The 27316-nt window shown below is 43.2% G+C and overlaps 1 protein-coding gene across 3 annotated transcripts in view; it reads left to right on the forward strand.

Annotated features, from left to right (window-relative positions):
- The window catches only part of LOC117775441 (protein bicaudal C homolog 1-like), a 58249-nt gene that overhangs the window by 14655 nt on the left and 16278 nt on the right, over nucleotides 1-27316 (forward strand). For 2 of the 3 annotated variants that reach the window (XM_034608571.1, XM_034608569.1), the window contains exons 2-8: nucleotides 3554-3600; nucleotides 12912-12981; nucleotides 17570-17649; nucleotides 18690-18848; nucleotides 20227-20280; nucleotides 23949-24131; nucleotides 26743-26994. In XM_034608571.1, coding sequence (XP_034464462.1) covers nucleotides 3554-3600; nucleotides 12912-12981; nucleotides 17570-17649; nucleotides 18690-18848; nucleotides 20227-20280; nucleotides 23949-24131; nucleotides 26743-26994 — 845 coding nt within the window. Of the gene's footprint in view, nucleotides 1-3553; nucleotides 3601-12911; nucleotides 12982-17567; nucleotides 17650-18689; nucleotides 18849-20226; nucleotides 20281-23948; nucleotides 24132-26742; nucleotides 26995-27316 lie in introns of those variants that run through there. The other variant, XM_034608572.1, reaches the window with a different exon arrangement.

Raw genomic sequence — 27316 nt, forward strand, 5'->3', positions numbered from 1 at the left:
ATCTGACTGTCGCATGGCTCTGCTGTAGCTACGCACCTTTTGTCACTGACACCATCCACACAACTCAGGCAAATCAGATGGTCTTCTTCTTTTATTCCTTCTTCACGCATGCATCGTATTCTTCATAGAGAAAACATCTGTTACACATCCATGACAGTACTAGTTGAACATTTAAGCAATACAGAATGATCAAAAGGAGTTTAGCATCATTACCAAGGAGAATTTCCTCATGCAAATTTCTATATAAGTGGCATTTTAATTGGTTTGCCACGTTCCCGGTTGCATTAATTTGCCACTGAGACTTTACTTTACCGTTGGGATCTATTATTGGTTATTTAATGAAAGACTAGAAACCACAGAGAAAAACAGCCACTGACCTGCTTCTGCTAAACTGTCTCAGTAGACGAGTGGGGGGGAAAAACAGGCTGTTAGATGTTACTGCTCGTCTTTTTTTGTTTGTCTTAGTTCTTACAGGAAACGTTTCCAGTAACCGGGTCTTTCATAATCTTGGATAACTGCAGGCCACCTAGGAACTGAGAGCTTCCGTCACAGCTGTTCCTCACGAAACTAAACAGTGCCCGTGCCAGTAATATTCATTTTCAGTGTTAGTTAATCTAAGTCATTTTTAATTAGTTATCCTGTAAATTTCACAAATGATGGCAAGTAGCCCGACTAATTCCCACAGCTCTAAATCTCAAACCTCCAGTTATTGAGTGTGGGAAGCTGCGATCAAGTGTGTTTTTATATTTTGCTTACACAACAACTGGAATTACTAAGAGGAATTGTTTAAAACAGAGGTCTTCAACAGTCTTTTTTTTTTTTTTTTTTTTTTTAAACCAATTTTTATCCCACGAATTTTATTGTCTTTAAATACACATTAACATGAATCCAACATATTGGCAGAAGACGTTATCTTTCAGTCAGCAATGCACACATTCAGTGACACACAGGAGCTCTCTCAAGCTGGGCACCGGTTCACTCACAGCACGAGACTAGCCTAGACCTGTCCCTCCAAGCCTCCTGTACACAAAGAGGAGGACCTCTTAAAATTGTGTATTAAAAACACATTTTATACAATATATATATATAGTAGGGGGTCCCTGCTCTATCTCTCCATCAGTTTGGGGGTCCTTGGCCTGAAAAACGTTGAAGACCCCTGGTTTAAAACTATTGTAGAATTGTTTCAGCGATGGTCCTAACTCCTCACTGAGACGTGTCAGTGTTCTTTGGCGAGCCGCACGTCATTTCCACTGTCTTCACCATTCTCGGCATGATCTGTCATCTGATTATCCACAGGCTGCGTCACTGCGAGCATTAGCCACTCGGTAACACTGCTGTGACTTTAAACAAAACCTGGCGGCTCTGGAAGCTGCAGAACAAGTGTCAGAACTTGTTTTCGCAACTTTATTTCATCATCTGTGACGGTTTCCATCTGTTGATCTCTTTGTAAATTTGTCACAACTGCGTTTCCAGAGTAGGGCATGTATTTAAAACATGGGCCTGCAGTAATTGGATGTGTCACAGGTTTACTTTTGTGGGTAAAAATACTGAATTGGACATCGTCCTGTTTAAATTGAGGCTATGCAGATTAAGCGGGATAAGAATGACGGAAGGGTGATAGTTGGCGGTTGGAATATTTCCTTCATTTCTTTGACCGCTTTGAGAAAACAGATTTGAGAATCCTGTGAAACTATCGTGTTCCTCTGCGTTGGACATCAGTCTCTGAACTACGTCCTTCTTGAATTTCCTTCAAATCATTATTTATCAGCTGAGTGCTGAGCTGAGCAGTTTACGTACACAAACCTCATTTTCAAAATATCACCAATTCAGCCAAGTCAGGCCACTCCCCATGTGTTCGCAAACCGCGGCCTGTTGACTGGGCAGCCTGCGTAAGTACACGTGTTCAATTCTCCCGATAACTGCAGCAGCAATGGTTGGAAATGAAACTGCTCAGCGATGGTTTTCATTTTCTGTGTTTCTCCTTTTGAAATGTAGTGTTGACAGTAGGAGTTATAACAATGTTTTTCACACCCAAGTTTAAAATGGTGATTGTCCTTCAGCTCTGCGTGCAGTGCTACCATTATATATTCTTTCTAAGGGCAACGGTGTATACATTACAATAAATTTAGCATAAAATAGTATCTAGAGAATATAAGTTTCCATTAAGACTCATTCTTACAGCCATGACATTTTCAGTCTGAAGGAGAAAACACCATCATATATCATCATCCATCTAATAATTCCAGAAATCTGTCTGTCTGCATTTGGCTCATATATCTCCAGAACCGTTGGCTTCACACTTGCCATGTGTATAGATAAGTGCAGGAGGAAGTGCAGTGTTGTATTTGGTGCGATTTGTACAGGCAATGTTTCAATAATAATATACTTTGAATATTTGTATCTTGTATATAATTGACGACCAGCGCTCTGGACTCATTTTAATGTAATTGACATCGTTGATCATAACAGGGCGTTCACAACAATTGAAATGAGAACATACTTATTCATTTTCTGCCCTTCACAGTTTCCTAAAGCCCAAGGTGACATTTTCAGATTGCGTGGAACAACAATCTAAACAATAAAGATACTGAATTTACTTGAGTTGATTGTATAAAAGTGGATTGATCTAAACAGTCTCTGATGAACGTTCAGTCGACTCAGCGATACTTTTTCTTTAAGCTATCATATCGTTCTCTTTGAGCAGCGAGCTCAGCTTTTACGACTGAACTGTTTAACCCGGATCGACTGTGCTGGTGCTCCTGACCCAGATTTGCGCAGACAGCAGCAGCTCCATCCTGGAGAATGCTGGCTGATATGCATCATTAAACCTCCCCTGTTCTCCCAAATGACAGAGGAACATGAGAGTACTTCTTGGAGTGCAAAGATGTATTTTGCATCAACAGAGCCGCCCGCAACTTGAAGGATTTGCAGATGTGTCTTAGTGACTACAGGCCCCGACTTTCTTTGGTCGTGGGCCCTGGGTTTCTATCCAGCCCACTGTATCAGCTGCGGATAGAGTTTCTTGGCTTTTTCACCTGTTTGGGAAAACTACTTTAAAACACCAGTGCTCTCTCTAAGTGCTTATTTAGTTTACAGGTTGTTCACAAGTTTTCATATACTGTGGTTCCCAAGGCCGGCAGCGCACTGTGTGCTGACAGACGGATTTCAAACGTGCGAACGCCTCTTTTGAAGAAGTGCGAAAACCGACACCAGTGGACTTTAGTGTGGTACGAAATATTCCATTAACTGCTTCTGTAATATGCCCAAATATTTTCACTGTATCCATCAATTTGTTACACGGAAGCTGAATCCAATCTCTAGGATTATAGAAAATGACTTGGAGAATATAACGCCGTTACTGCAAATGAGCAGCGCGTGTCCCGGTGCCAAAGACAATATCCAAAGGAACTGAGAGCCGCTGTGAGTGCGAGTGAAGATACTGTGACACTCTGAGGTGACCAGATAATCAGTGTGTGATTTGGCTGTGTCAACTTTACACCGGGTTCCTCGGAACGGATATTTATTTCTTCTCTTTCTCCGTCTCTCTCTCTAGCTGCCACAGAGGGGAGAGTCAACGGCGGGGAGGATTTCTTCCAGAAGGTGAGTTTGTGTGTAGTCTGCGTTTGGGTCGTGTTTGCTTTGTCTTCCTCGTCTCTTTCGCTCCAGCCCCCCGAGCAGCACTTCTCTCTCTCTCTCTCTCTCTCTCTCTCTCTCTCTCTCTCTCTCTCTCTCTGTCTCTCTGTCTCTCTGTCTCTCTGTCTGTAAGGCTGCAGATGTCGGGTGCTCCTCCGGTCACTCATCCAAACAAACAAAGACAATAGAACGAAAGTGACGTGAAGTCACTCCGGGGCTCTGATCCTATAACACAGCTGACACAACACACTGAGCCCCCCCCCCTCTCTTACATAATGTACCATAGTAAACCAGATCATCTCTGCAGTTTAATAGGAGAGAGCAGTTAAACACAGGCTTGACCAGGACAGAACTGCCTCATTGACTTTGTCACTCATTTAATTAGTTAATGTGATAAAGGTTTATTACATGCAATGAAACAAGGATCCGCCTCAGTAATTTTAAATAGTGTCGAATGGGAATTCTTTACTCGGTGTGTGACCGTGTTGGTTTTTGCGGTAATTTTGAATTAATGATCTTTATTGCAAGCTATAACTACAAGGATTTTTATTAAGTTTGTGACCTATTAAAGCTTCTATGTCCTTAATAAATAAATTATATGTGAACATTCATTCATCTTGCTGCTATTAGTTTCCTCAAGTTTTATTGTCTAGTCCTGATCATGGCTGATAGCTGATAAATATCAACTTTATAAAACAATAAACATGCGTGTGAAAAATTCCCCAATAAGACAAAAAAATGCTGCTTTCATAAATGACAATTTGCAGTTATTAATCAACTAACTTCATTAAAAATCAAATTCTTTTAACAAAAATCTGCATCTACGCCTTTGTTTAACGAAATATCTCCGTCCAGTTTTGCAAAATATCCGCATTAGTGTTGTTGAAGCACCAGTGCTCCATTGTACACTTGCTCACATTTTTCAAGGTCGGTCAGTTGTTGGAAACTTTGCCTTTGTTCCTCTGAGGCCGTCTCAGTGTTTTCTCTCACTTCTTGTTCTCCTCGTCACTGAAGATGGTTCTTTATGACTCTGTGTTTGGGTCGTTGTCGTGCTGCAGTATTAATTCTGGCCTCCCTCATGGCATGTGATGAATAAGAATCCGAACTTTTGAAATCTACTTTTCAAAGTGCCGTGTATATATCCATCGGAAAATAATTCATCTTGGTAAAATTCTTATTCCATATTTTCTAACTCTAATCTTGACACAGTTCATTGTATTTTTGAAGCAAAATCTGACCACAGTTGGCTTCATTATTAGGAAAAACAGACATTAACGGCTTTGGAGTGAGAACATGTCTTGTGAATTGGCAAATAAATAATTCTGATACACCCCATTGAAATCATTTAAACCCTAACGTGTGTGTGTGAGTCGTGTCATGATAAATGAAGTCATGTATTGAAATGAATCTGAAAATAATGAAAACGGTCACATGTCAATCATCACAGTCGAGTATTAGCGTTAACTGAGTTTCATAACCACGGAGGTATCCTGTTAATCATGTGGTTTTCCTTTTAAGTGTCCGAAGTGGATTTGTTTGTGTTTCCTGAGAATGTTTAAGTCCCTCTATAGCATGTTAATGGGCTGTAATGAAATAAATGATGGACGGCGGTTTGTTTTAGTACTCCCCTTTTGTCTATTTTCCGTATTTGGTTTTGGAGGTTAGGAAGCTTGAGTTAAATGTCAAAGAAGGAGGCAATTTAACTGTCCCTGAAGCAGTTTTAAAAAAAAAAACAAGTAATGCAAACCAGGCGCCTTGAGATTCTGCTCCATGGAATTTTAACAAGAGCTGTAGATGTACTGAAGCTGTGTCTCCACCTTTTTTGGTTTGGATGTAACTGTAAAGTTTAGATGTTCAATGTAGGTGTGAAGACTGAAAAAATATGGCTGCTGGCGCATCAACTTCTACCGGTCGTGATTTTTTGTTTTTGTTTTAAGTCCCTGGCTTAAATATTGTCACAGTTCAAAGAGTCGGTGGTTAGCAAAGGTTAAATTGTCAATTATGAATTTAGTGTGCAGCTGTTTGGGTTGGCAGGCTGGTGAGCCTGGTGGAGGAGGAGGAGTACATTCATGTTTTTACTGTAGGTTTTCCATTTGGATATATACAAGGTAGGGTCCCTCTTGATAGCGTGATCACCATACATGCCCAATTAAAGCCAGGAAAATAAACCCAGAGCGCGACTGGAACGGTATTGTTGAAAGAATATGGATGAGGTATGTGTGTGTGTGTCGAATACCTTGAAGTTGATGAAAATGGAAATTCCTAGTTGGACCGCTTCCTGCCTGTCCAACACACCCATGTACTACACACACACACACGCTTGGACTAATAAAGAACAACGCTCTCCCTCATGTGAGGCGGCGTTTGCTCATTTCTGACGCACTCTCATGAGCAAAGCTTTGGGAATGAGACCAAATGTTTTTTACTTGTTTGCCATGAAAGCACGAAATAGGCTTTTTTATTAAAAATTTGCCCTTTTTAAAGATATTTTTATATCTCACAGTAACTTATGTGTGATTTGCTCCTGCATTGCCACTGATTTTAACAACTAGTGAAAACTTGCTGTTGTGTTAGAGGGTTTTGATTTGTGTCCCAAGATACTGATGTTAAGACAACATAGGGAAAAGCTGAAGTGTGTGTGTGTGTGTGTGTGTGTGTGTGTGTGTGTGTGTGTGTGTGTGTGTGTGTGTGTGTGTGTGTGTGTGTGTGTGTGTGTGTGTGTGTGTGTGTGTGTGTGTGTGTGTGTGTGTGTGTGTGTGTGTGTGTGTGTGTGTCCCCTTCCTTTATAGTTATTTCTAACAAACTTTATGGTTAACCTGTAAAACATAAAACCTCAATTTCATTTCTTTGTCAAAAGGTTTTGATAACATTGAGAATTATTGCCAATGTTGTTTTTAATGTATATATCGATCAGTTGCAGTATTGGAAAAATGTTACTCCCTTGTATTGGTATTTGGATCAACCCCCCAAAACATCTGTCCGCCTCTTATGTACGGGAGGGTTTTAAGTCAGAGGACATTAATGGGGGATGTAGAGTCTAGTATTTGATTGAGCTTTGTCACTTTAATGATGAGGAATTATTTAAAAATAGTTGAGTTATATCGTCTGAAAGGATTTCCCCTGTATTTTAAGGCACAGAATCTGAATCATATTTCCTTTTCAGTTGTTTTTCTCACTCAGTAGAAACTAGAGGTGAACCAACGGCCACAAGCAGGAGACCTCATGACTGTGATGATGACTCTCCCTCCTGAGAGGAGCCATGTGGTGATTTCTGATGCACGTGCACTCTAGACTTTGGGAATTAGATTTGGTCGTTTCCTCAGCAGTGAGAATTAGAGTTCAGTCTCTGACGAAAGCAACGTGAGATGGTCCACCCCCGCACTTTCTCCCCTGTTGCTCTTGCTCCCTCTTTCTCAGAGTCTGCTGAACTTCCTCTCAGTCCAAAGAAACATGTTTGCAATAGAGCGCAAGCAGTCCTCCCTCTTCATGCAGTCAGTTGAAAAGTATAAAGGAAGACGTGATGAAGTGGGACCACAGGAGGGTGCCACAGCTGGGAAATTAGCCATGTGCACGGCCCTGCTGCTCACATGGGGGAATCTCACCAGCTTCATGCCCCTCTTTCTTTTCCATCTGTGGTTTAGTCTCAAATCTCAGTCTCATGTTTTCCCTCCCGCTCTCCCCTCATCGCTGCTCCGCCCTCCTGCTGTTTTAATGTTATTTCATCATTTCACTCCATCAAACCACAAGTGTGTCATTGTTATCAGTCTGTAAAACGGGGATTTCTCCACAAATTAAATGCTCGATTGTTGAACAGAATGAAAAAAAACGTGTCATTGGACTGTTTTTGCAGTGAAAGTTTTAGACTGAACTGTCGCAGCATCAAAACCAGGACACAGACCAATTAGCTGTTTGGGGAGCTGTGTGCGATAACTGGGCACCGCACCGCAGTAGAGCTCGCAGTGGCTTTGTGTTGAGAGACTCCTTTGAACCCCTATAGTCACTTCATCCCTCTTCCATGGCTCCTTCCCGGGAGTTGTGGTTTGCGTGAATAGAGCCAGACATGACATGTAAGTGCCAGTGCACTCTGATCTCAGGCCAGGCGTAATTCATTTCATTTGGTTTTATAGCATTTGCACATCTCACGTTTCTGGGTGTTGAAAGGAACAAAAAAAAGGTTAGAATATTTGGGTGACAGAAAATTGTGAGATGTTGAAACAACTTGGTCAGTATGAGCGCCATCAAAGCAAACTATAGAAACTAGAACGACACTCGGTTCAGGGCATTAATGCCACCGGGGCACAAAAGGCACCTTAAATTCAATCATGCTGCACCACACACTAGAACATGTCAGTGCCTTAAAGGTTTGGTTGGGGATTTGTTTCTGAAAGACTTTTTGTATATCATTTGTTGAAATCCTTTTCAGGTCCCGACAGCCATCAATAATAAAGTTGTCTAAAAGAAAACATCTGGTGTTTGTGGGTCTCGTAGGACTGTGATAAACATGACCAGTCATTTCATTTGGACTGTATGAACTGATTGGTTGGTGTACCTGTCCATCACTAATCAACCTGCCTGCCCGAGCTCTCCCTGTGCGTGAGTCTTCTGCTGAGGAGGCGTTCTCGTGTTTTGGGGGCGTAGCTTTGACGAAGGGGCCGCTGGGAGGGGGTGGGATGTATCTGTTGCGTTTTCTTTTTCAAAGTGTAGCCTGCTCTTGCTTAAGCGTCTCTTGGATTACCAACCCTAGATTCAAATATGCCAATTTGTCATCAAGACCCATGAATAATTCTCTGGGAAATAATCAAAAATCGTTCAAAGTGGAAAAAGAATCCTGGATCCACACAAAAATGTTCTGTCGTGTTCCATCTTTCCACCAAGTTTCATGCAATTTGCGTAATCCTGCTGACAACAAACCAAAAGTTACTTGGACGGGGGCGAAAATCTTTGATTCAAATCTTGACGCAAAGGAGAAACCTTCTGCAGATGTTGTAATTTGAGTTGCTCGTCTATAACCGTATGTTGGTATTAGACCCGAGGTGTAATGGGGCTTTACCTGCAAGTTAGCACTCGGACTGTTAACATGAACTTGGTTATGACTGAGTCTCAGGGGGTTGGTCCAGTCTGAGCTGACAGATTTCAGCTCTTTTGTTCCCTCAGTCGGTCTTTACACCCCCCCAACATCCCTCGGTGCCCCCCTCCCAATCACACACACACACACACGCACACATTCCAGCTGAATAAACAGCTGCACCATTGCAGCGCGGCCCAGGAAACATACCTCCGCCATGCTGATTGCTGCTTTTTACGTACATACAGAGTCACGTGTGTTCAGCACATGTGCCGTCTTTCAGGACTTCACTGTTTGGTTTCACCCAAACGCCTCCGTGCACCAGCTGCGGACCTCTTAAGAGCCAATCATCACGTCAAGGTCGTGCCATGGAACTGATCAGAACCGTCGTCATTTATGTATTTATTCTTTTCAGCATAGGTGGGGCGGCGGAGAGGAACACTAAATGCGTAGGTAACTCAATTTGCGCAAATATCTTGACCCATTTGAGAGGTATTTGCTCGCTCCTTCGTAAAAATAAACGGCGTCCACCCTTTTAAAATGGTGTGTGGTCTGTTAGAAATCAGTCCCATCTGCAGGACGCTGCCAAGAACAGCAACACTGGACAGGAAACAGGTCTCTCCGAACAAAGCCCTTTAGAGAAAAAGTTGATGAGGCATAGGCCATATAGTTTGATAATTCAAGTAAAGTGTGATGGGAGTCACCTGATATTTTTGCTGTTTCTATCGTAAGCATTTACTGGGTTTGTTTGGTGTTAAATGTTTTTGCATAGTTGGTAAATAAACAAGTCTATTATTCTTGTAAATTTCTACTTTTAATGACATTTTTATTCGGATCTCTGTTCTCTTCTGTAATTCCAACAACCTCCGAGTCGCAGTCATGTTTTACTTCTTTCACTTTTAATCTGTTTTCCAAGAGACAGATTTTTAAGATCAAAAGCCAAACAAAACAAAAAGTTGGAGGCAAAGTGAAGGATTTTCTCCTTATCACAGAGAACAGAATGTTTTAATGTTGCTCGTGATGCGTCCAGCTGTTGGTGTGAACATGTGACTTCAGTCGATGACGGACAACTGTTTTGGCGTATTAGTGAATTAATGTCTTTCCCCACATATAACTTACCAAACGATGTTGAGGTGGTAGATTCTCCAGGCTTTTGCCTCCGACTGCTGAACCCTGTAACACGGAAATCATCAGTTGTTGGTTTGACGACTGAAATTCATTACGTGTAAAAGTGAGAGACTGATGATGATGGTGCAGCAGGTTTCTGGTTGAGGGGGGGGGATGATCGGTGAGAACTATGCTTGGCTTCGTCACTTTAATGATACCATAGAAGAAGAATTTACTAAATTAGCCAAGATCATCAGAAAGGAATTCTCCTTTATTTCCACAGCACAGAATGATAATCAGATTTATTTTAGTTTTGTTATTTTGATTCAAACTGGAATCAAACACCACAATCAGGAGACGCAATAAGAAGTAAGGATGTTTCTGTCTGTAGGTAATAATGATAACAACCAAAGGAATTCAGTGATGAGCCAAGAGATGAAGAGGGAGAAGGAATAATCTCACAATAAAACACATTGGTTATACGAATGTGTTTTGCAATTATTTTATTGGGTTACACTTACGTGTTTTTGTGAGCAACTTAAGAATCTCTCACTGCAAAAGTTCTTCCATCTGGTTGTGATAAATCTAAAGATGCTTCGAAAAAGTTACACTCCTAAGTCCAGGTTTTATTTTGGTTTTCTAGTAACAGAGGTTTCTCAGGCTGCCGCTCATCACGGCTGTTCACTTTCACCTCGGCCAAGGAGGTTGTTTTTTTCTGTTTGTTTGATTTTAAGCAGGATTACACAGCAAGTAGTACTAAAACAAAGGGAAGGGCGGGCCATGACCCGAGGAAGAACCCATCCGATTTTGATGTGGATACGGATCGGGGGGAAGATCCTGGAATATTCCCCTCAACATTGCACAATTTTCAAAAATGTTATTGTTTCTCAGAATAATAAAAAAACAAACAATGAAATGAATGTGTTTACGAGTGTTGGCAATTTGGTTCAGATCCAAATAAAAATGTGGATCTAGTAGATTTAGATGTGGTTTCCTAAGGGGACTGTTGGGCCTTGGTGGAGGTCTGCGCTCTACTTGGTGCCATTCTAGTTAAGTGATTGTAATTGTAATTTCTTCATAGAGCCCTTTTTATTCGCTAAAGCCAACCGCTTCACAAAGAAACAGACTGGAAACAAACTAACCAGGATTAAATTAGAAAAACTAATTGGTGTATAAAACAAATTCAGCAAAAACATGTACCCTAACAATAAAAAAAAGAAATCAAATTAGAAATTTAAGTAAAACCAGGTGAGTCCAAGTAAAGAAATCACAGAGTGATCCGTCCTGATTTGCTCAGGCAGATGGTTCCTGAGCCTTCAGGCCTCGACTGCCACTGCCCCGTCCACTTTTTATAGGATTTCACAGAAAATCATTGAGGCTTGAAAGGGCTTCCAGTCAACCATCATGGACTGTGAGTAGCTAGCCGCAGAGTAAAGAGCAGAGCTGTCTCTGTGCTTTACAGGTGTGTGTGTGTGTGTGTGTGTGTGAGACTGGCAGTGGATTCGCTGTCAGGTTTTGTTTTAAACGATGCCAAACAGACTGTGCTACTTCCACAACAGCATATGGAGGAATTTAAGCACTTCCCTTTTTGATTTGTGCACCGGTTCCTCTCGGTGTACAGGCTGTTGTTTTTGTATATTTTTGGCAAGGAACAAGAGCTGAGATAATTCAAACATATTTGTGAAAAAAATTAAAAGGCTGTGAGTGGCTGCTGCAGTGTTAATAAAACTAATAAATAATCTTCATAGGAAGCACTTATGGCTCTTAATGCACCTCCTCTCACATTTGAGTTACACTATGCTGCTTATTGCGTTAATGCACCGGACCACCAAGGAATATGAAGAGGTAGCTCATGTAATGGGTCGAGGGAATCCTCAGGTGCATGATCACGTGGCTTCGAGAACTTTTGAGAGCTTTTAAGAAATTCATATTCTGAAAGCACAAACCCCTGGAAAGTACTAAAACAAACAAACCACAGGGCCCTTGTGAAAACAAGGATAGTGCACGTTGAGGACATTGTGAGACACGGCCTCCCTCCTTTTTTAAGGTTGGGTGGTTTTTTCCTCTTGTATTTTCTTCCCCCTTCATATTTTTTTCAAAGGGTTTGTTTGTGGGTTTGCAGCCAGAAAGCCAAGCGATGCAAGTTTTCCTCTGGGTTGAGAAGAGGAGCAGGAGATCGGGGGAAAGACTTGTCCTGATTGGACCGTTGACAGCATCTTCACCGGCACCTTACACCGGCAGCACTTTGCTTTTTTTCACGTCAGGACATATGCTCCTGGTTACAATGACTAGACTCGTCAAAAGGCTCTCACGTTAATTGCAGTTGGCATTTTTCACATGTTCCGAAGCCAAGTGCACTCCTCCGACTTCTCCGGGTTCCATAACGTATGAAGAAGTCGCTCTGTGCCACTTTTCATCATGTTAGGCTTTTCTTTGTTGCTGCTAATAACTTGTTTCATATGTTCTCCTAAAGTCAACAGAGTTAAAGTTTGCTAGCACGGGCGAATCAGTGAATAGTTTCCCAAACATCATGCTAATCCAAAGCCACATTAAGGCGCTGGAGAAAAAAATCTACAAATTCCAATATAATACTGACGAGAGCCCAGTGGTTACTAGGGTTTTGTTACTGGTATTAAAGCATAAAACTGGAATTGCACTCTGTAGAATGCATACATCAGCTTAGAGCCAACAGTCTCCTCATGAAACCACATTTAAATCCTCTAGATCATGATTTTTATTTGGATCTGCAGCAAATTGCACACAGTCATAAACGTCAGTCCCCTAAATACCAGATTAACAAAAAAAATCAAGATCAATTTGTGGATTTCTTTTTCCTGCGAAATCTGTTTTAATGTAAAAATGTCCGATCCCTAATGTCTGGACATTATCCGGAGTTTAAGTCTGAAAACGACCATATTTAATCAACATAAACTGAATGTAGGCTGATGATCTGTTATTCTTCCGCCAACTTAAATACTTCAAACTGACAGTTTTCTCCTATGAAACTATATAACCATGAATGTCAAGATTGATAATCAACATGTTTGTTTGCTTGTGTTTAACATGTGTGTTGAGCTAACGTCCGTCCTCCTTCACTCTGTTCCAGATCATGGATGAGACCCAAACGCAGATAGCCTGGCCGTCCAAACTCAAAATTGGAGCCAAGTCCAAAAAAGGTAACTTTTTAAAATTTCCCACGAGGTGTTTTCATCATGTTACATTTCACGACTTTCCTTGAACGTATCACTTCACCGCCTTTCACCAAGGCTCACAATTAATTTGTTAGACGGCAACAAGACCAGCAGCTGGACTGAATGTGCGAATCTTAAGCTTGCAGCTCAGGTTAATGATTACGAGTCACTGTTGTTTTTAACCAGACATATGTTCTCAGCAACGTCACTGGTCTGTCATTAGTAATAAGTCAACGGAGAAGATGAAAGCTCGCATGTTTTCTGTTGCTCACAAGCACGACATTTCATCTGCACTGAGGAATTTGGGAGTTTCTTGTATGAATCTCACACATTTATTGGCCGAGGTTGTTCCTGCTCTCTTACCAATAACAAAAAAAAAGACCATGGTTATTTAAAGCTGTTCCGGGAGGGGGTGAGGCGGGGTTTAAGACGAGTGGGGGGGTGCAGTTGTGCCCGCTTTGTTGTTCTCAGGAGGATTGCGAGTGTGTGCGTCCTCCAGCCAGATGTGGAGTCCGATGTCATTATGTAACTTCCTCACTCACTCGCTCTCTGTACGGGAAGGAAAGTTGACGTGGTTCCATCAGAATCTCAAACATTTGTCTCTCTGGATACTTAATCAAACTGCAAGAACTGGCAACCCACTCGCACACACACACACAATCATTTATTTGACCCAAGTATTATTTCATTCACAAAACTCGCATCCAGTACCACCTGGGAAGGATGTTCTGTTCACGAAGTGAGAATATAAAAAAATCGGACCCATGATTTGGCGCATGGCAGATTTTTTTTTTATCTCTCTGCGTTACGTAAACGGAGAGGAGAGGAAGAGTGTTGGGTAATCAGCCCGTTGTCTTATGAGACGTGTGAGTGGTCCGACCACCTGGGCTCATGGGAGGAGGGAGCGAGTGCAAGAGAAAGGACAAGATGACTAGATAACATATCTTCTTACTAATTCCACACATGTCTGTTTGTGGAACGCATCTCGTGAACCGTTCATCTAATCAGCTTCACACTAGGCTTGTCTATGGTTAATTACAGAGGGAGGTGCAGAACCTAGAACATGTCTTCTTCTACGTCCTCGGATAAGCCACAGCGGTTGCAGGCTACTGGGTCAAACCCTAACCCTGTCAATTGCTGAACACCCCTCTGAAATAGCTGACATGCAATACATGAAAGAATAACATCAGTTCAGTAAAATCAAGATTATAAATACGCCACACACACACGAACAGTAATTAATTAAATGCAGTTTCTTTTTATAACAAAACAGTGACTGTTAAATCTTCATAAACCAGGTGGGATTAACGCAAAGTTTTCAAGTTTCACTCTGCACCATAGACTGTTCTCTGCTCTACTCACAACGTCCAGCACACAGACAATAAAAAGTGACAGTATATTGTAGACGTGTTTGAGGAGGAGTCACTAATGACCAGGAATAATTCATTAGACAGACAGACAGACAGATGGATACTTTATTGTTCCCAAAGGAAATTAAGGAACAAGGAGGATTGAAACAGCCCATCTCAAACAGGCAGGTTTAGAACAGACACTAGTTCTATTCAATTTTAGGACAACTGAAGATGTACGAGGGGTTAAAACCTCTTGGAGGCCACCAGGAAAATGATGATCCACATTCCTGTCTCCCCTCCTCATCTAACACAGGATGTGACAAAACGAAACCCACTCTGCACTTAAAAATAGCTGATGATGTAGCTATTTTGGTGCTGGATTATTTTCAGCTATCCCGTTGGGTTTGTTCGCCTCGTTTTCCTGGAATTCTGCATCGGCGTCTTCTTTCTTGTGCAGTCTGGAACCAGTTACCCTTGGCGGGACGGCGGCTGATGCGATGGGGATTTTGTCTGTTAGTAACCTCTGCCCATGCGGGGCCGCACTCCATCAAAACGCCAGCTCCGCCTTTTCATTTATCACCTGCAGCTAGCTATGGCTGCCACCTGCATTAGTGTGATAAGGGCTGTTGTGAGCCTCTGGGGCAGGACGTTATCAGGATGCTGTCTGCGATTTAAGCAGCCATATCGCTCACATGTATATACGAGACAGCTCTGTGTTGCAACTTCTGGCCTGCCTTCCTGTTGTTTTAAAGCACCTTTTAATCCTAAAAGTTAAATGTATAATATTTCTATGCAGTAAATATTTTAATACCGCTCCCTGCTCCCTGCCATTTGTCTGTTTCAACATTTCCGCAGATGTTTTGAATGAGAAACTCCAAACCAAAAGGATTTAATTCCCTTCATTTGTGTGGTATTCTTCCAACGTAGTCCCGAGCTGGAAAAATGCTTCGGCCGTGCCAGTACAGAGCTGCAGGTCAAAAGGGTTTTTTCTCTGTCAAGTGAAACTGTGTAAAATCTGTGCGATTGAAAACACTTCACAGCTGCAAGCCTGCTCTTGTTTGTGTTTGACTCTATATGTGTTGCCTTTGCCGAATTAAGACTAAAGGTGTTCATTTCTTATTCCACAATCAATCATCAAAAAAAAAAAAAAAGCATACAGCACACTCCGCTTTAGAAAATACGGGGGTGTTCTACATCCCGGCTGCAACGCTCGTTCAGCCTGGCTAATGTTTGCCAGATGTGCTGCACAGGTTAGACGCTGGAAGAATCATACTCCCTCCAATGGTCACATGAGGCGCCACAGGAGGAAGTGTAAAAGATTTCTATTGTTCACAGCAGCAGCTCAATGGTGGGAAAGTTTCCTGGAACCGGTGTTGAGGCCGCGACGCATCTCTGACCGCTCTCGCTGCTCTTTTTCTCTTTTTGTGTTGTTTACCTGTCTCAGTCTGCAGCTTGGCTCTTCTGTTCTGACCCCTCGAATCGTCTTGGAGCGGTTGTTGCTCCCTGCGACGCGTTGTGTCTACAAGTGTGTTGAAATCGCCTGACCCTCGTGACACACTTAACAAGATCAGTGCTTGTTTGCTGGCACTCGTTGGTTCTCATGGTTCCCAGGGCCCATTAAACAGAGCGCTGGAGCTTCTTCTGATGTGTCAGAGCAACAGAATTCTTCAAACTCCGGCCACGAGCCAGGTTCTGTCGCTCTCTGAAGAAAACATGCAAGTAGAGAGCAAGCATTTTAACTTTGATCTCCAATTTATCAAGGAGGTAATCTAGACCTACTTCAAACAATCCTATCCCACTTTGGAATAGTAATTGTAGCCAAAAATAATACTAATAAAAGGTAATAACAAGAATAGCGGTGCATATAAATTGTCCGAAGATGCCCAAAAACTCCTGATTCCCATGAGATTTTCCATTGATTTACAAGGGAAAAATTCATGGCTCTTGATGGAAATAGACATGTTTACAGGACTGATATTTGCGAGTGTGAACTATATCGTGCAGATCAAAATAAAAACCTGTATCTAGCTAATGTTAATGTAGTTTCATAAGGAGACTGTTTGGCCATGGTGGAAAACCGTTGAGGATTTTTCACATGCAGACCTCTGCAAAAATGTAAACACGCATAACCAGGGGGTTCTCCAAGGTCCCAGTGACTTAGAAAAAATAAATCTGATTCAGCAGGTCCTGTCTGATGGCTATACTGTAAATCTGAGGTGTGTGTGTGTGTGGGGAGGGGTATTCCTGGAACGGGGCTTACTTGACTTCCTGCTGCACAGTACAATTAAGACGATGGGCCGTGGGTATGTAGTGTGTATTACTGTGTGTGTGTGTGCCCACATATTCACATTTTGATCCCCCAGGGGTCGTGCATGTACCGGAGCCAGATGTCGACCACAAACACGAGCATTAGCTTTCAAAACTTTAGCTATGCAGCGTTTGTTATTGTTGTTTTTTCTTCTAAGTGGAGTGTTTTGAAGCTGAGGAGTTCTGCGGAGGCAACGTTTTCTCAAGCTATTAGCTCCATAATTGCACGTTTTTTCTCTGCGTGCACTCTGTGTATTTCCACTGAACACTGGGATGTCGCAGTGTCTGCTGCGGCCTGGTATCATGACGGCTTGAATTTGCAGAAACAACGTTGGTTTTGTGCGTGTCAGTTGAGAGAGAGCGCACACAGACACACAAACACACAGACACACTGACTCCTTTGCTACTACGTCTGCAGAATCACTGACTGTGTGTTTTCTGAATGACAGAATGAGGTTTGGGAGAATGTCGTGATAAACATCACATGATTGCGTCCGTCTTGTATTGAGGCTAAATTGAAGCAGAACAATTATCTTCAGCTCACGGTGTCTCTATGGAGCTCGACTGACTCAGGGATTGTATACTTCCACTCATCTGCGTGCACCCCCCTCCCTCCCCGTGCCGTGTGGTTACTCGCCGATTTAAATGAGACCCGGCAGATATCAAAGCACCAATTACTGCTGCGGAGCTTTTCTCTGACGCGCCGTAATTTGTTGATAAATGCTGACTGCCGTGTCGTGTTTGGTTAAATGGGGTTTCACTTGTGTCCCACTTTCACATTCTATCTGCCATTCATCACCACTGACGGACTCACTCACACTGAACTGTTTGAACAGGCACACGTATTAAACACCAGCTCTGTCTCTCCCATGTTTAATGTTGCTCTGTCTCTTTTTTTTTCTCTCTCTCTGCAGACCCTCACATCAAGGTGTGCGGGAAGAGGGAGAATGTGAGGGAAGCCAAAGATAGAATCATGTCAGTCCTCGACACAAAGGTACAGTACACATCTTTATTACAATGTAGACTTCATGTTTCTGTGTGTACTTCTCTCCCTGTCTCCTCAGCTTCTCACACTTTCTTGCTTTCCAGTCAGACTGAACGTATTTCACCTCCACTGTCCCTTTTGTCCAAGTGACAGATTGCACACAGCAGCGCGGTGCAACTCGGCACCAATCTAGCCAGATACTCGCATCCTGAGCTTGCCATGTGCATGCAGGTTTCCGTTGCCATGGCAACACAAGAAATCCCCCACCTGGGTGACTGCACCGTAGCTCCCCCTGGGGGCAGGCAGTCATCCTTGCACCTTTGGAACAGCCACACACCAAAGGAGCAACACATGATTGGCTTTGTTTGCAGCATTTCATGTGGTTCTGTCACGAAGAGACTGCTGCAGTCTGGCAATCGCTGCAGAGTTATTTGACATTTTGACTTTATTTTGAACACACTTCATATTTTGTTGCTCGTTCGCTTCATTTCTAAACAACTGCAGCATGTGAGAGTGTTTAAAGGAGAGGAAATTGTTTTGGATCTTGTTGCTATTTAGGGAAGGATGCAGATGCTGAGCTGGACCGACTGACTAGCATCATTTATAATCAGAGGAGCAGGGGTGCAAACCAGAGAGAGCACTTGGGTTTGCTCCTCCTGGTTTTTGCACTTATAAAAGTCACTTGGCCATAAAAACAGACAAATTTAGATTTGAACCGAGATGGTGGGTACTGTAAAAGATTATTATAACCTGTCAGAGGAGATATTAGAAACACAATCCGGCCTCAGGGACACAATCAACTGTACAGTTTGTACCAGATGCCTGCACGCACAAGTCATTTGGCCGATACAGCAATATTTTTCACAAATAAATGTGGTGTAGGACATCTACGGGATAAAGTTCAATATTTGGTCAGACGCTGTGGCTTTTTTCAAATTGCCTTGTTTCTGCCGTTCTCATACACCTTATATTCACAATCCACTCACACATCCATGGTAAAGTGTTATCGATCTTCATTTCACCCCATCCCTGTCTTCTCTGCTCATTAGAGTAACAGGGTGACGCTGAAGATGGACGTCTCCCACACAGAGCACTCCCACGTTATCGGCAAAGGCGGCAACAACATCAAGAGGGTGATGGAGGAGACGGGCTGCCACATCCATTTCCCCGACTCCAACAGGAACAACCAGACGGAGAAAAGCAACCAGGTGAGTGGAGCTGCAGACATGGATTCACACAGTGCAGACACACCGGGTCAATTACGAGTGGAGCGAGATGTTTCCTGCTGAGTTTGCTTCTTTGAATCTTTAATCTTAAAGTCTGTTGCGTTCTGCTGTCTCGACTTAACTGTCATCATCTCTCTGCAACAGGTTTTCTTCATAGCTTCGGTTGTTGGTTTTTCCCGTTCTGGAAAATGTATTGGATCTCTAGTCTGTTCACTGAGTGTCACAGGGTCTCAGACTGGACAGGTTGCAGAGAGTTGGTGGACTCGGCTGTTTAGTTTGGCCGACCCAGAGGAAGCCAGCGTGTTTTGGCTGGACTCGCTAGAAGAGCAGTAGGATCCTGCTGTAATTACCATCAAAGTTTAGTACGAGTATTTGAGGAGAGCTCGCTGCCAGGCACGGCATCAGAACCGCATGTTTGCCAGGTGCTCTACAGTTCACCTGTGAAAGTACTGACAGGTTCCTTTTTTAACTTTATCCATTTTGACCTCATCTCTGTGGGTTTTGCATTACGTGCACCCCATTAGACATCTCAGAGCATCTCACAGACAGTCGAACCGCCTGCAGTCTTACTGTAATGATGCAAGTACAGGCTGATAAGTAGCAAGAGACTCCTTCATTAGACATAGGAGCCCTTAAGCAGTGTCTATTCAAAGGCTTTCTCACTGCAGCAGAAAGCATCTTAACAAGCACAGTGATGCTGATGAGCGAATATATATATATATATATTTTTTTAAAGATAAAATGGTGTTCACAGCACAACCAATACCCTGCAGTTTGCATGTGTGTGTGTGTGTGTGTGTGTGTGTGTTGTTCTCTCATTTGTGAAGGTAATGAAGGCCAGAGTGTTTTAGTAATAGTATAGACAAATAAAATGTGTATTATTTTGCATTGGTTAACCAACTCTCAATGTTTCCTGTTCTCAGTCCTGTTCTCAGTTTCATTTCTCTTTCAAAAAAAGCAGGTTTTGATTTTAACCCGGAGCAGAAACACTGGAGCAGCTCTTGGTTTGTTCCACATCGATAAACGGTTCCCTATGAGCGAGGGGAAAGAAAAAGAGACGAGAAATCTGACAAGAGTCTATGTAGTCCTGTTTTTTTTAGCCTCATCTCGGTGGTTTTGTTTAAAAGAAAATCACTTGAATTGTGAGGGTGACTTACTGATTATGATGTTAGAGTCATGGCATCATTAGTGATGTGGTTCATGAATATAAAACGTTAGTTTTAAGTTGAGAGGAAAATGTTTCCTGTTGTTTGTCCTAGATTTTGCTCTTAACACTGAAATCAAGTGCAGCTATATGCAGTGATGTGAGCCTGGTGAACTGGCAAACGGATTTACATTTGTTGCTTTTTATTGTGAACAGGTGTCCATCGCAGGGCAGCCAGGAGGGGTGGAGGCGGCTCGAATGAAAATAAGGGTAAGTTGGAACCCGGCCACGTCTGTCCTGAAGGGATACTCCATCTAAAGTCCAAAGTTTTGAGTATCAGTCATTTCCTGCCCTGCAGGCTTGTAAGTTTGTAGTTTTGACCTTCATTCAACAGGGCGATAGCGTTCCAAGAGAAGAAAATATCAAAACATCCATATAAAAACTTTTAAAACCCCTCCTGCAACATTGTGCTCACTGTGCTCATAACAGGCCTGTTTCTGCCAAATATACGTCTGCTGCTGCTGCAGTTTGGACACATGACGACATGTGGATTAGTTTCACAGATTGTTGTGAAGTCCCATTATATTCTATGTATGACAGGTGGAGGATAATACACCAGCGTCCTTTGTCTGAGTTCAGTCAGACTTAAAGGTACAATATGTAATTTCGGCCACTAGGGGTTCGTCAATCAAAACCATAACAAAAGATCTAGTTTGATGATGTCGAGAAGCAGTGTGGGATCATGGGAGTTGTTGTCTTCTCCACCATTGCACGTTAAAATCCATCTGATGAGGCTTTAGGATTAATCTCTCATTCAGGAAATATAAATTATTCATATCTTTGTTTTATAAGTGCATGGCTGAATAAAACCAGCAGCAGAGATGGAGGGATTCTGTTGAAGTTAACTGATTGGTTCAGGAGTTTCCCTTTTAAAACAGATACTTCCTCAATTACCAGACTCGACACAGCCAAGTTCACTATCGAATCATAGGAATGGAAGAGCGCCAGTTTTATAGTAGATAACCGTGCACTCCAGGGACAGTTTCAGCACTTCCTCTAAGCCACGAGCACTCTTCCTAAATTATTCCCAGACCACTTCTCTAGAACATTTATTGAAATACAGGCCTTTTCACCGGCCAATCTCCAGCCTGCGTCCAAGCCTCATCTCCCTCTCGAGTTTCATTCTGACTGGAAGCTGGACCTCCAGCCTCGGCTCTGTGGGCAGAGGGTCTGCATGCTCACGTGCACTGTTAACGGCCCTCTACTGTGGACTGACCGAGCCGTGCGTGCATGGGAGGCTGTCTGAGTGAAGTGTGTGTGACGAGGAGGGAGAGGGGGAGTGGGTGGGTGGGTGGAGAAGGTCATACTGGATATTTGTGCGGTGTGTATTGGCGAATGTCAGCGTGTATGCATACCCCCTCCCTCTCTGCGTTTAACGGTTGTTTTCATAAGCAGCAGGCCACAACCCAGTTCATCAGCTTTTTTTTCTTTTTTTTTTTGCTATGGATGGAGAAAAAGAATTAGAATCAAACCTAAACGTAGCAGCTTTGTACAAAGGGGTTTATAGTATAAGCTGTAGAGAACCACAAAGATTGTTCTGCCCTCCAAAGAACACACAGTCAGCGAATCAGAGGGCTGGATCTAAAGACAGGTTTCCCTCTCCGTCAACTGGGCGTCTTTTGATAGAACCAGACCTTGATACTCCCCTCGTTCCGTGATCCTCAATTACCTTGAATGCTGATCCATAAAACACTCAAAAGTCACAACTACACAGTCCTTCCACATGTGAATTTAATCTTTTATTAGCTTTACCACTAAACCTGGAGGCAATTTCCTCAAAGTGCAGCGAGTAAAAGGACACTTGAAGCGCTCTGGAGCACTGTACAACGCAGCTCTCCTCAAATACAATATATGCACAATCTAATCTCCATATCTTATTAATGGACACCAAATTTAACAAACATAATTTCCTTTTTTATACCAGTTATGCTTTAAAGGATTTATTTCCTGGCTTCAAACAAAGATTGGAACTAGTAGAGCGCTTTGAGAGTGTACACCTCCCCCCCAAGTCTAATTCCCCATCTCTCCATGTCAAGTCAAAGCAATGTTTCCCAATTAATTATCTAGACTGTGATGAGCCAACATATTGTCCTGCCACATTTTCATAATAACCCATAATGTTGTGTATGAGAGCGATGTTAGCGTGTGCGCACAGAGAAAGTGAAACCAAATTCCACCCATTTATTTGGATCCGCACCAAAATGGAATGGGTTCTCTCCTGATCTATACCGTATCCTCTTGCCAAATTTTGTGGTAATCCATCCAGTAGTTTTTGTGTAATCCTATCCTACTATCTGCATATTCCTCATTTTCATTCTAAGCTAATTTACCACCTCCTTATCCCAGCTTCATATTAAACAGTCGGATACATTAAGAGAGGATTTAGTGTTTCTCAAAAATCAATTTAGATTTTGGCAACACACTGTAAAATACAGAAGTCTGGGTTTATTGCAGTTTCTTGAACCCCCCCGCCCCCAATCACCACTACCCCACCCCTACGGCAGAGGTTCACCATTGCATAACATAATACAGATCAGTGTGTTTGGTCCTGGGTGGCCTTTAAAACCACATCCTCCCTCCCTTTCTTCCTGAACTTCACTAGCAAAAATGTCCCTTTGACTTGCAGATACACTGCTGTGGACATTTAAGATCGAACTGTATTTCTGAGGTCTTCTTGGGTGGAGCTCTGTTTGAGTCTGTAACAGTCGGTTGTTGAGGTGATGGATTCTCCAGGGGGTTTTCTAGGAGGTGGAGCTGACGGGCAGGTGATGAAAGCTCTGGCCAGTTGCTAGATCTTGAAGATATTGTCATTTCTCTTCATCTCTCCCCCTCGTGTCAGGAGAACTGAGGCCTTTTAATGCCGCTCTCAGACTGAATACATGTGAAACTCGTATCTGCCAGGTGAAAAAGCTGAGGTCAGCTCCAGCAGACAAATCAGTCCATTCTTCATCCAGCTCCCGACTCCTGCTGTTCAGCCTGTCCTCTCCTGCATTTCCCTCAGTGCTGACCTACATTTCTCAAGCCCTCAGAGAGCGAGTGCTGAAACGTGATATAAATGTAAGGCCAAGCGCATATGGGACTGATCAGGGATGCATTTCTTTGGTCAGAGCAATTCATGCTGCTTGCCCTTCACTGGCAGCCAAAACCATAGTGGCGCTCTGCCCAAGAGTCAGTGTTTGGATAGCGCTCCGTGTGTGCGTGTGCGAGTTCTCTGTGTGTGTGTGCACGTGAGCGTGTGTCCTTTGTTAAGTGTGTACGTGTACATTCCCTTTAGTCTGTCTGTGTATGGGTGTGTGACTCCTCTCCCATGCATACATAAGTACGTGTATACACAAAGCGAGGCCTTCCTGTCTGCATCTATTTTGTTTGAGCGACTGCTGCGATGCAGAGGACGGGAGCTAATGCCTATTGCTGCGCCTGTGGTTTGAATCGCACTCTCGAAATTAATGTATGAGAGTGAACAGAGCACAGATCTCTGCTGTTTTGCAGAATTTTAAAAGACATAGTTTGAATGACTGTGTCGCCATAATATTTAAATGAATGGCCCCAATGATCCCACCAGGGTGTACATTACAGACTTAAAGCAGACTTAGATGCCACCCTCTGCTGAAGGAGGGGTTTTGCATCAATTCACATACGTCTGCACCATTTAAAGAAATCATTTGTTTTTAGTTTGAGTAAAGATACAAGACTGTCTATTGTCTATTCTTTGTGTTTTATTTCCCCCTTTGCAGAATCACAAGGGTCAAATATCTGCAGTATTCCAGTTGTGATGTTTCATCTCCACCTTCATGTAGAAATCTGATTCATTTTCTCTCACTCTCTTTCTTTCTCTCTTTCTTTCATTCACCCCCCCCCCCCCTCCTCTTCCCCTCCAGGAGCTGCTCCCTCTCGTGTTGTCATTCGAGCTCCCCGCCATCATGCAGTCCGACCCCAGCTCCCCCACCGTGCAGCACATCTCGCAGACCTACAACCTCACAGTCTCCTTCAAGCCCCCGACGCGTCTCTACAGGGCCACGGGCGTGGTCCGAGGCTCGCAGAATAATGCCAACGCGGTCAAGGTGAGGAGAGAATTTAAATCACATTTCCTCACTTAAGTGCACTGTTGGGCCTTGGCGGAGGCAGGCGCTCCACCGAGTGCCATTCTGGTTGTTTCAGTGCTAAATGTAAATTCCAGGCCATCTGGTACATTCCATCCAAGTAAATGGAATATGGGCTGTATTTATATAGCACTTTTCTAGTCGAGACCACTCAAAGCGTTTTTTAATGCAAGTCACATTCACTCGTTCACACACGAACTCATGCAACGCTTCTATATGCAGCACATTTTTTCCTCTCACACGTCATTCAAACACTGTGGGCACAGTCGTTAGGGGCAATTTGAGGTTCAGTGTCTTGCCCTGAGGACACTTCGGCATGCGGACTGGAGCAGCAGAGGATCGAACCGCTAACTTCTAGTTGGTGGACCGATCCGCTCTACCCTCTTAAGCTACAGCCGTCTAACTTAGCACTAACAGTACAAATTTACCTCCTCAGCAAGAGACCGAATCATAAGATCCTAACAGCCAGTGTTACTTTAATAACTGAACCTGTTCTCTCTCTCTCTCTCTCTCTCTCTCTCTCTCTCTCTCTCTCTCTCTCTCTCTCTCTCTCTCTCTCTCTCTCTCTGTCTGTCTCTCTGTCTGTCTCTGTCTCTTTGTCTGTGTGTCAGTCATTTTAGATTAGATCAATATTTGCCTTCGCACCCTAGCCCCCCCCCCCCCCCCCCCCCCCCCCCCCCGTTTACACGGCGAGCCACAGAACCAGAAAAGGTTTCCAGAGCCTCACCGCGTCGAGGCCCACCAGCACTGTCGGTGTTCCTCACTTTTCTTGTATAAACTGCCTCATTACCCATCGGCACCGCAGGGGCAGGAGAGTGCTGAGAGATGTTCGGTAGCTTGAGCCGGACATTGCTCGTCTGCACGGCTCTTTTAACTCGGGCCCACTACTGGACCAGCAAGTTCAAACATCTCCCCTTAGTCACATTTCTGTTTGAAAATTGGTCTTTGAGTTTCTCACTGTTTCACTCCTGCAGCTTCATGAACATGCTGTACTTCTTTAATGCGAATGTCCAGAGCTGTGTCTAGTAAAAGGTGCCAAAGGGTCCTCCCATTATCTCTGCCAAGAAATCCTACTCACCAACTATCCTGTCCACTACTGGGCCTCATGTCAGTTGGCCAGCAACTGCATTTGCAGACCCACGTGCCTTGTAGTGCACATTCCTGTGTTCTGTGTACTGCAAATGCATAAATGTGTATGCTTCAGCACAGCCTCTGAATGTGTGGTAGGTCCGAGGGGTCAGTCGAGATGGGGAAGCGTGCCAGATGAAGCCTGGAGGAATATGTGTGCAATGTTTTGTGGTAGTGTGAGACCCTTGGATCACCATCAAGTTGCCAAAACCACCGCGGATTGTTGTGTTACGCTGGCCGCAGTGTGTAGATTCCTGTAGCACGCTGGAAATGACTGACTTTACTAGGCCAAGTGATGACTTGCAGAGGCACAGCAGAGACAGTGAGGAATTAAACTGTTCAACTGGGCAGCAGACGCTGTGGAAAATACAGTAATAAAGATAATCGTTTCCATCGGTTATATAGAAAATACTGTTCCTTGTTTAACTTGTAGAAACAGGCCACATGGTTCAACATCTCTCATTGTTCACTGGTATTAATGGATATTCTTCTGCACTAAACATTTTAATGCTCTTTTTTGAGCGTTAAAAGTGAGATTTTATTGTGTCATTACACTACACACTTAAACATTAGTGCTGAAAAGAGGTGTTTATTTACCGTTAAAATGAATGAGGTTAACTAAAATAAACAATTGACAGAACAATTTATTTATCTCACATAAAGTGACAAACACTCTCTGGCTCTTGTGAGGATTTGTTGCGTTTCTTTGTTTTTTTGTGGGTAAATTGAAGCTCTTGGGGTTTTAGACTGTTGGTTGAGCAAAACAAGTAATTTGAAGATATCACATCAGGCCGCAGGGAAATGCAAAAGTCATTAACTCTTTTCCGAGCTTGTTGCGGACGAAACAGTTCCATCCAGAAAATGATTCACAGATCATAATGAAAACGAACAGCAAAGTCTGAGAGCATATACCACCACCACGAAGGCTAATGCCATATCTCAACATGTCAAAGCAGTGTTTGTTTACCATTAATTATCCAGACTGTGGAGACCCACCATATTTTAATTTGTCCCACCACAGTTTCATAATGAACCCCCCAAAAATGTGACACTACTCGTAATAACATACGAGATGTTTAACTTGGGGTTTTGCTCATTTACTGCATTGTATAGCTCTGGATGTATTTGTTGCAATGCAGTTCTCTCTCACGCACAAACTTGTATGTCACTATTTAGTGTGTGTATCTGTCAATCATGACCTGTTGCACTTTAGCGTTTGTGTGCATCTGCCTCTGCCACTGCTGTAGATGGAATAAATTCTGTGTGACATAAAAATAATCTGTTTGGAATAATAATGAAGACAAGGCATTAACACACTTTATCCTTAAAACAATGCCGACTATAATTATTTGGTAACAATAAGCAAAACACATCTTAAGTGCAGGGAAACTTCTATTTCGATGTTATTTGAATGATTTGTCTCCTGTGGTCCTTGTTTCTCCAGAGGGGTACAGCTCTGTTGTTAGAGCACCTGGCTGGCAGCCTGGCGAGCACCATCTCGGTCACCACCCACCTGGACATCGCACCGCAGCACCACCTCTTCATGAAGGGCCGCAACGGCAGCAACATCAAGCACATCACCCAGAGGACGGGTGCCCAGATCCACTTCCCCGACCCCAACAGCCCCCAGAAGAAATCCACCGTCTACATCCAGGGCACGATCGAGTCGGTCTGCCTGGCACGGCAGTACCTCATGGTGCGTAGCTCTGTGTTTGGTTTATTGGCGTCTGCTGGTTAAGATCAATAACTCAAAACTGCTAAGCATTGTTTATGTGGTTAAAGGGTGGCAACGGCAATATATTCTTCACATGCACAGACTCCACATGCAGTGCGGTCGCTGTAATGGGATGTCATTGTTTCATGAACGTCATCATGGTATGTGTGAGTGATGCCTGGGGTTTGAGATGGGACTCAGCCACGGATGCCTTCGAGGGCTTTGACTCGATTCTCTTGGCTCTGCTCAAAACTGGCGAAATGTTCTTGTCAGTTCGTCAACAATCTGTAGCCACCTCAAAGTC

This window comes from Hippoglossus hippoglossus, chromosome 15 (assembly GCF_009819705.1).
Source record: "Hippoglossus hippoglossus isolate fHipHip1 chromosome 15, fHipHip1.pri, whole genome shotgun sequence".
Taxonomy (NCBI): domain Eukaryota; kingdom Metazoa; phylum Chordata; class Actinopteri; order Pleuronectiformes; family Pleuronectidae; genus Hippoglossus; species Hippoglossus hippoglossus.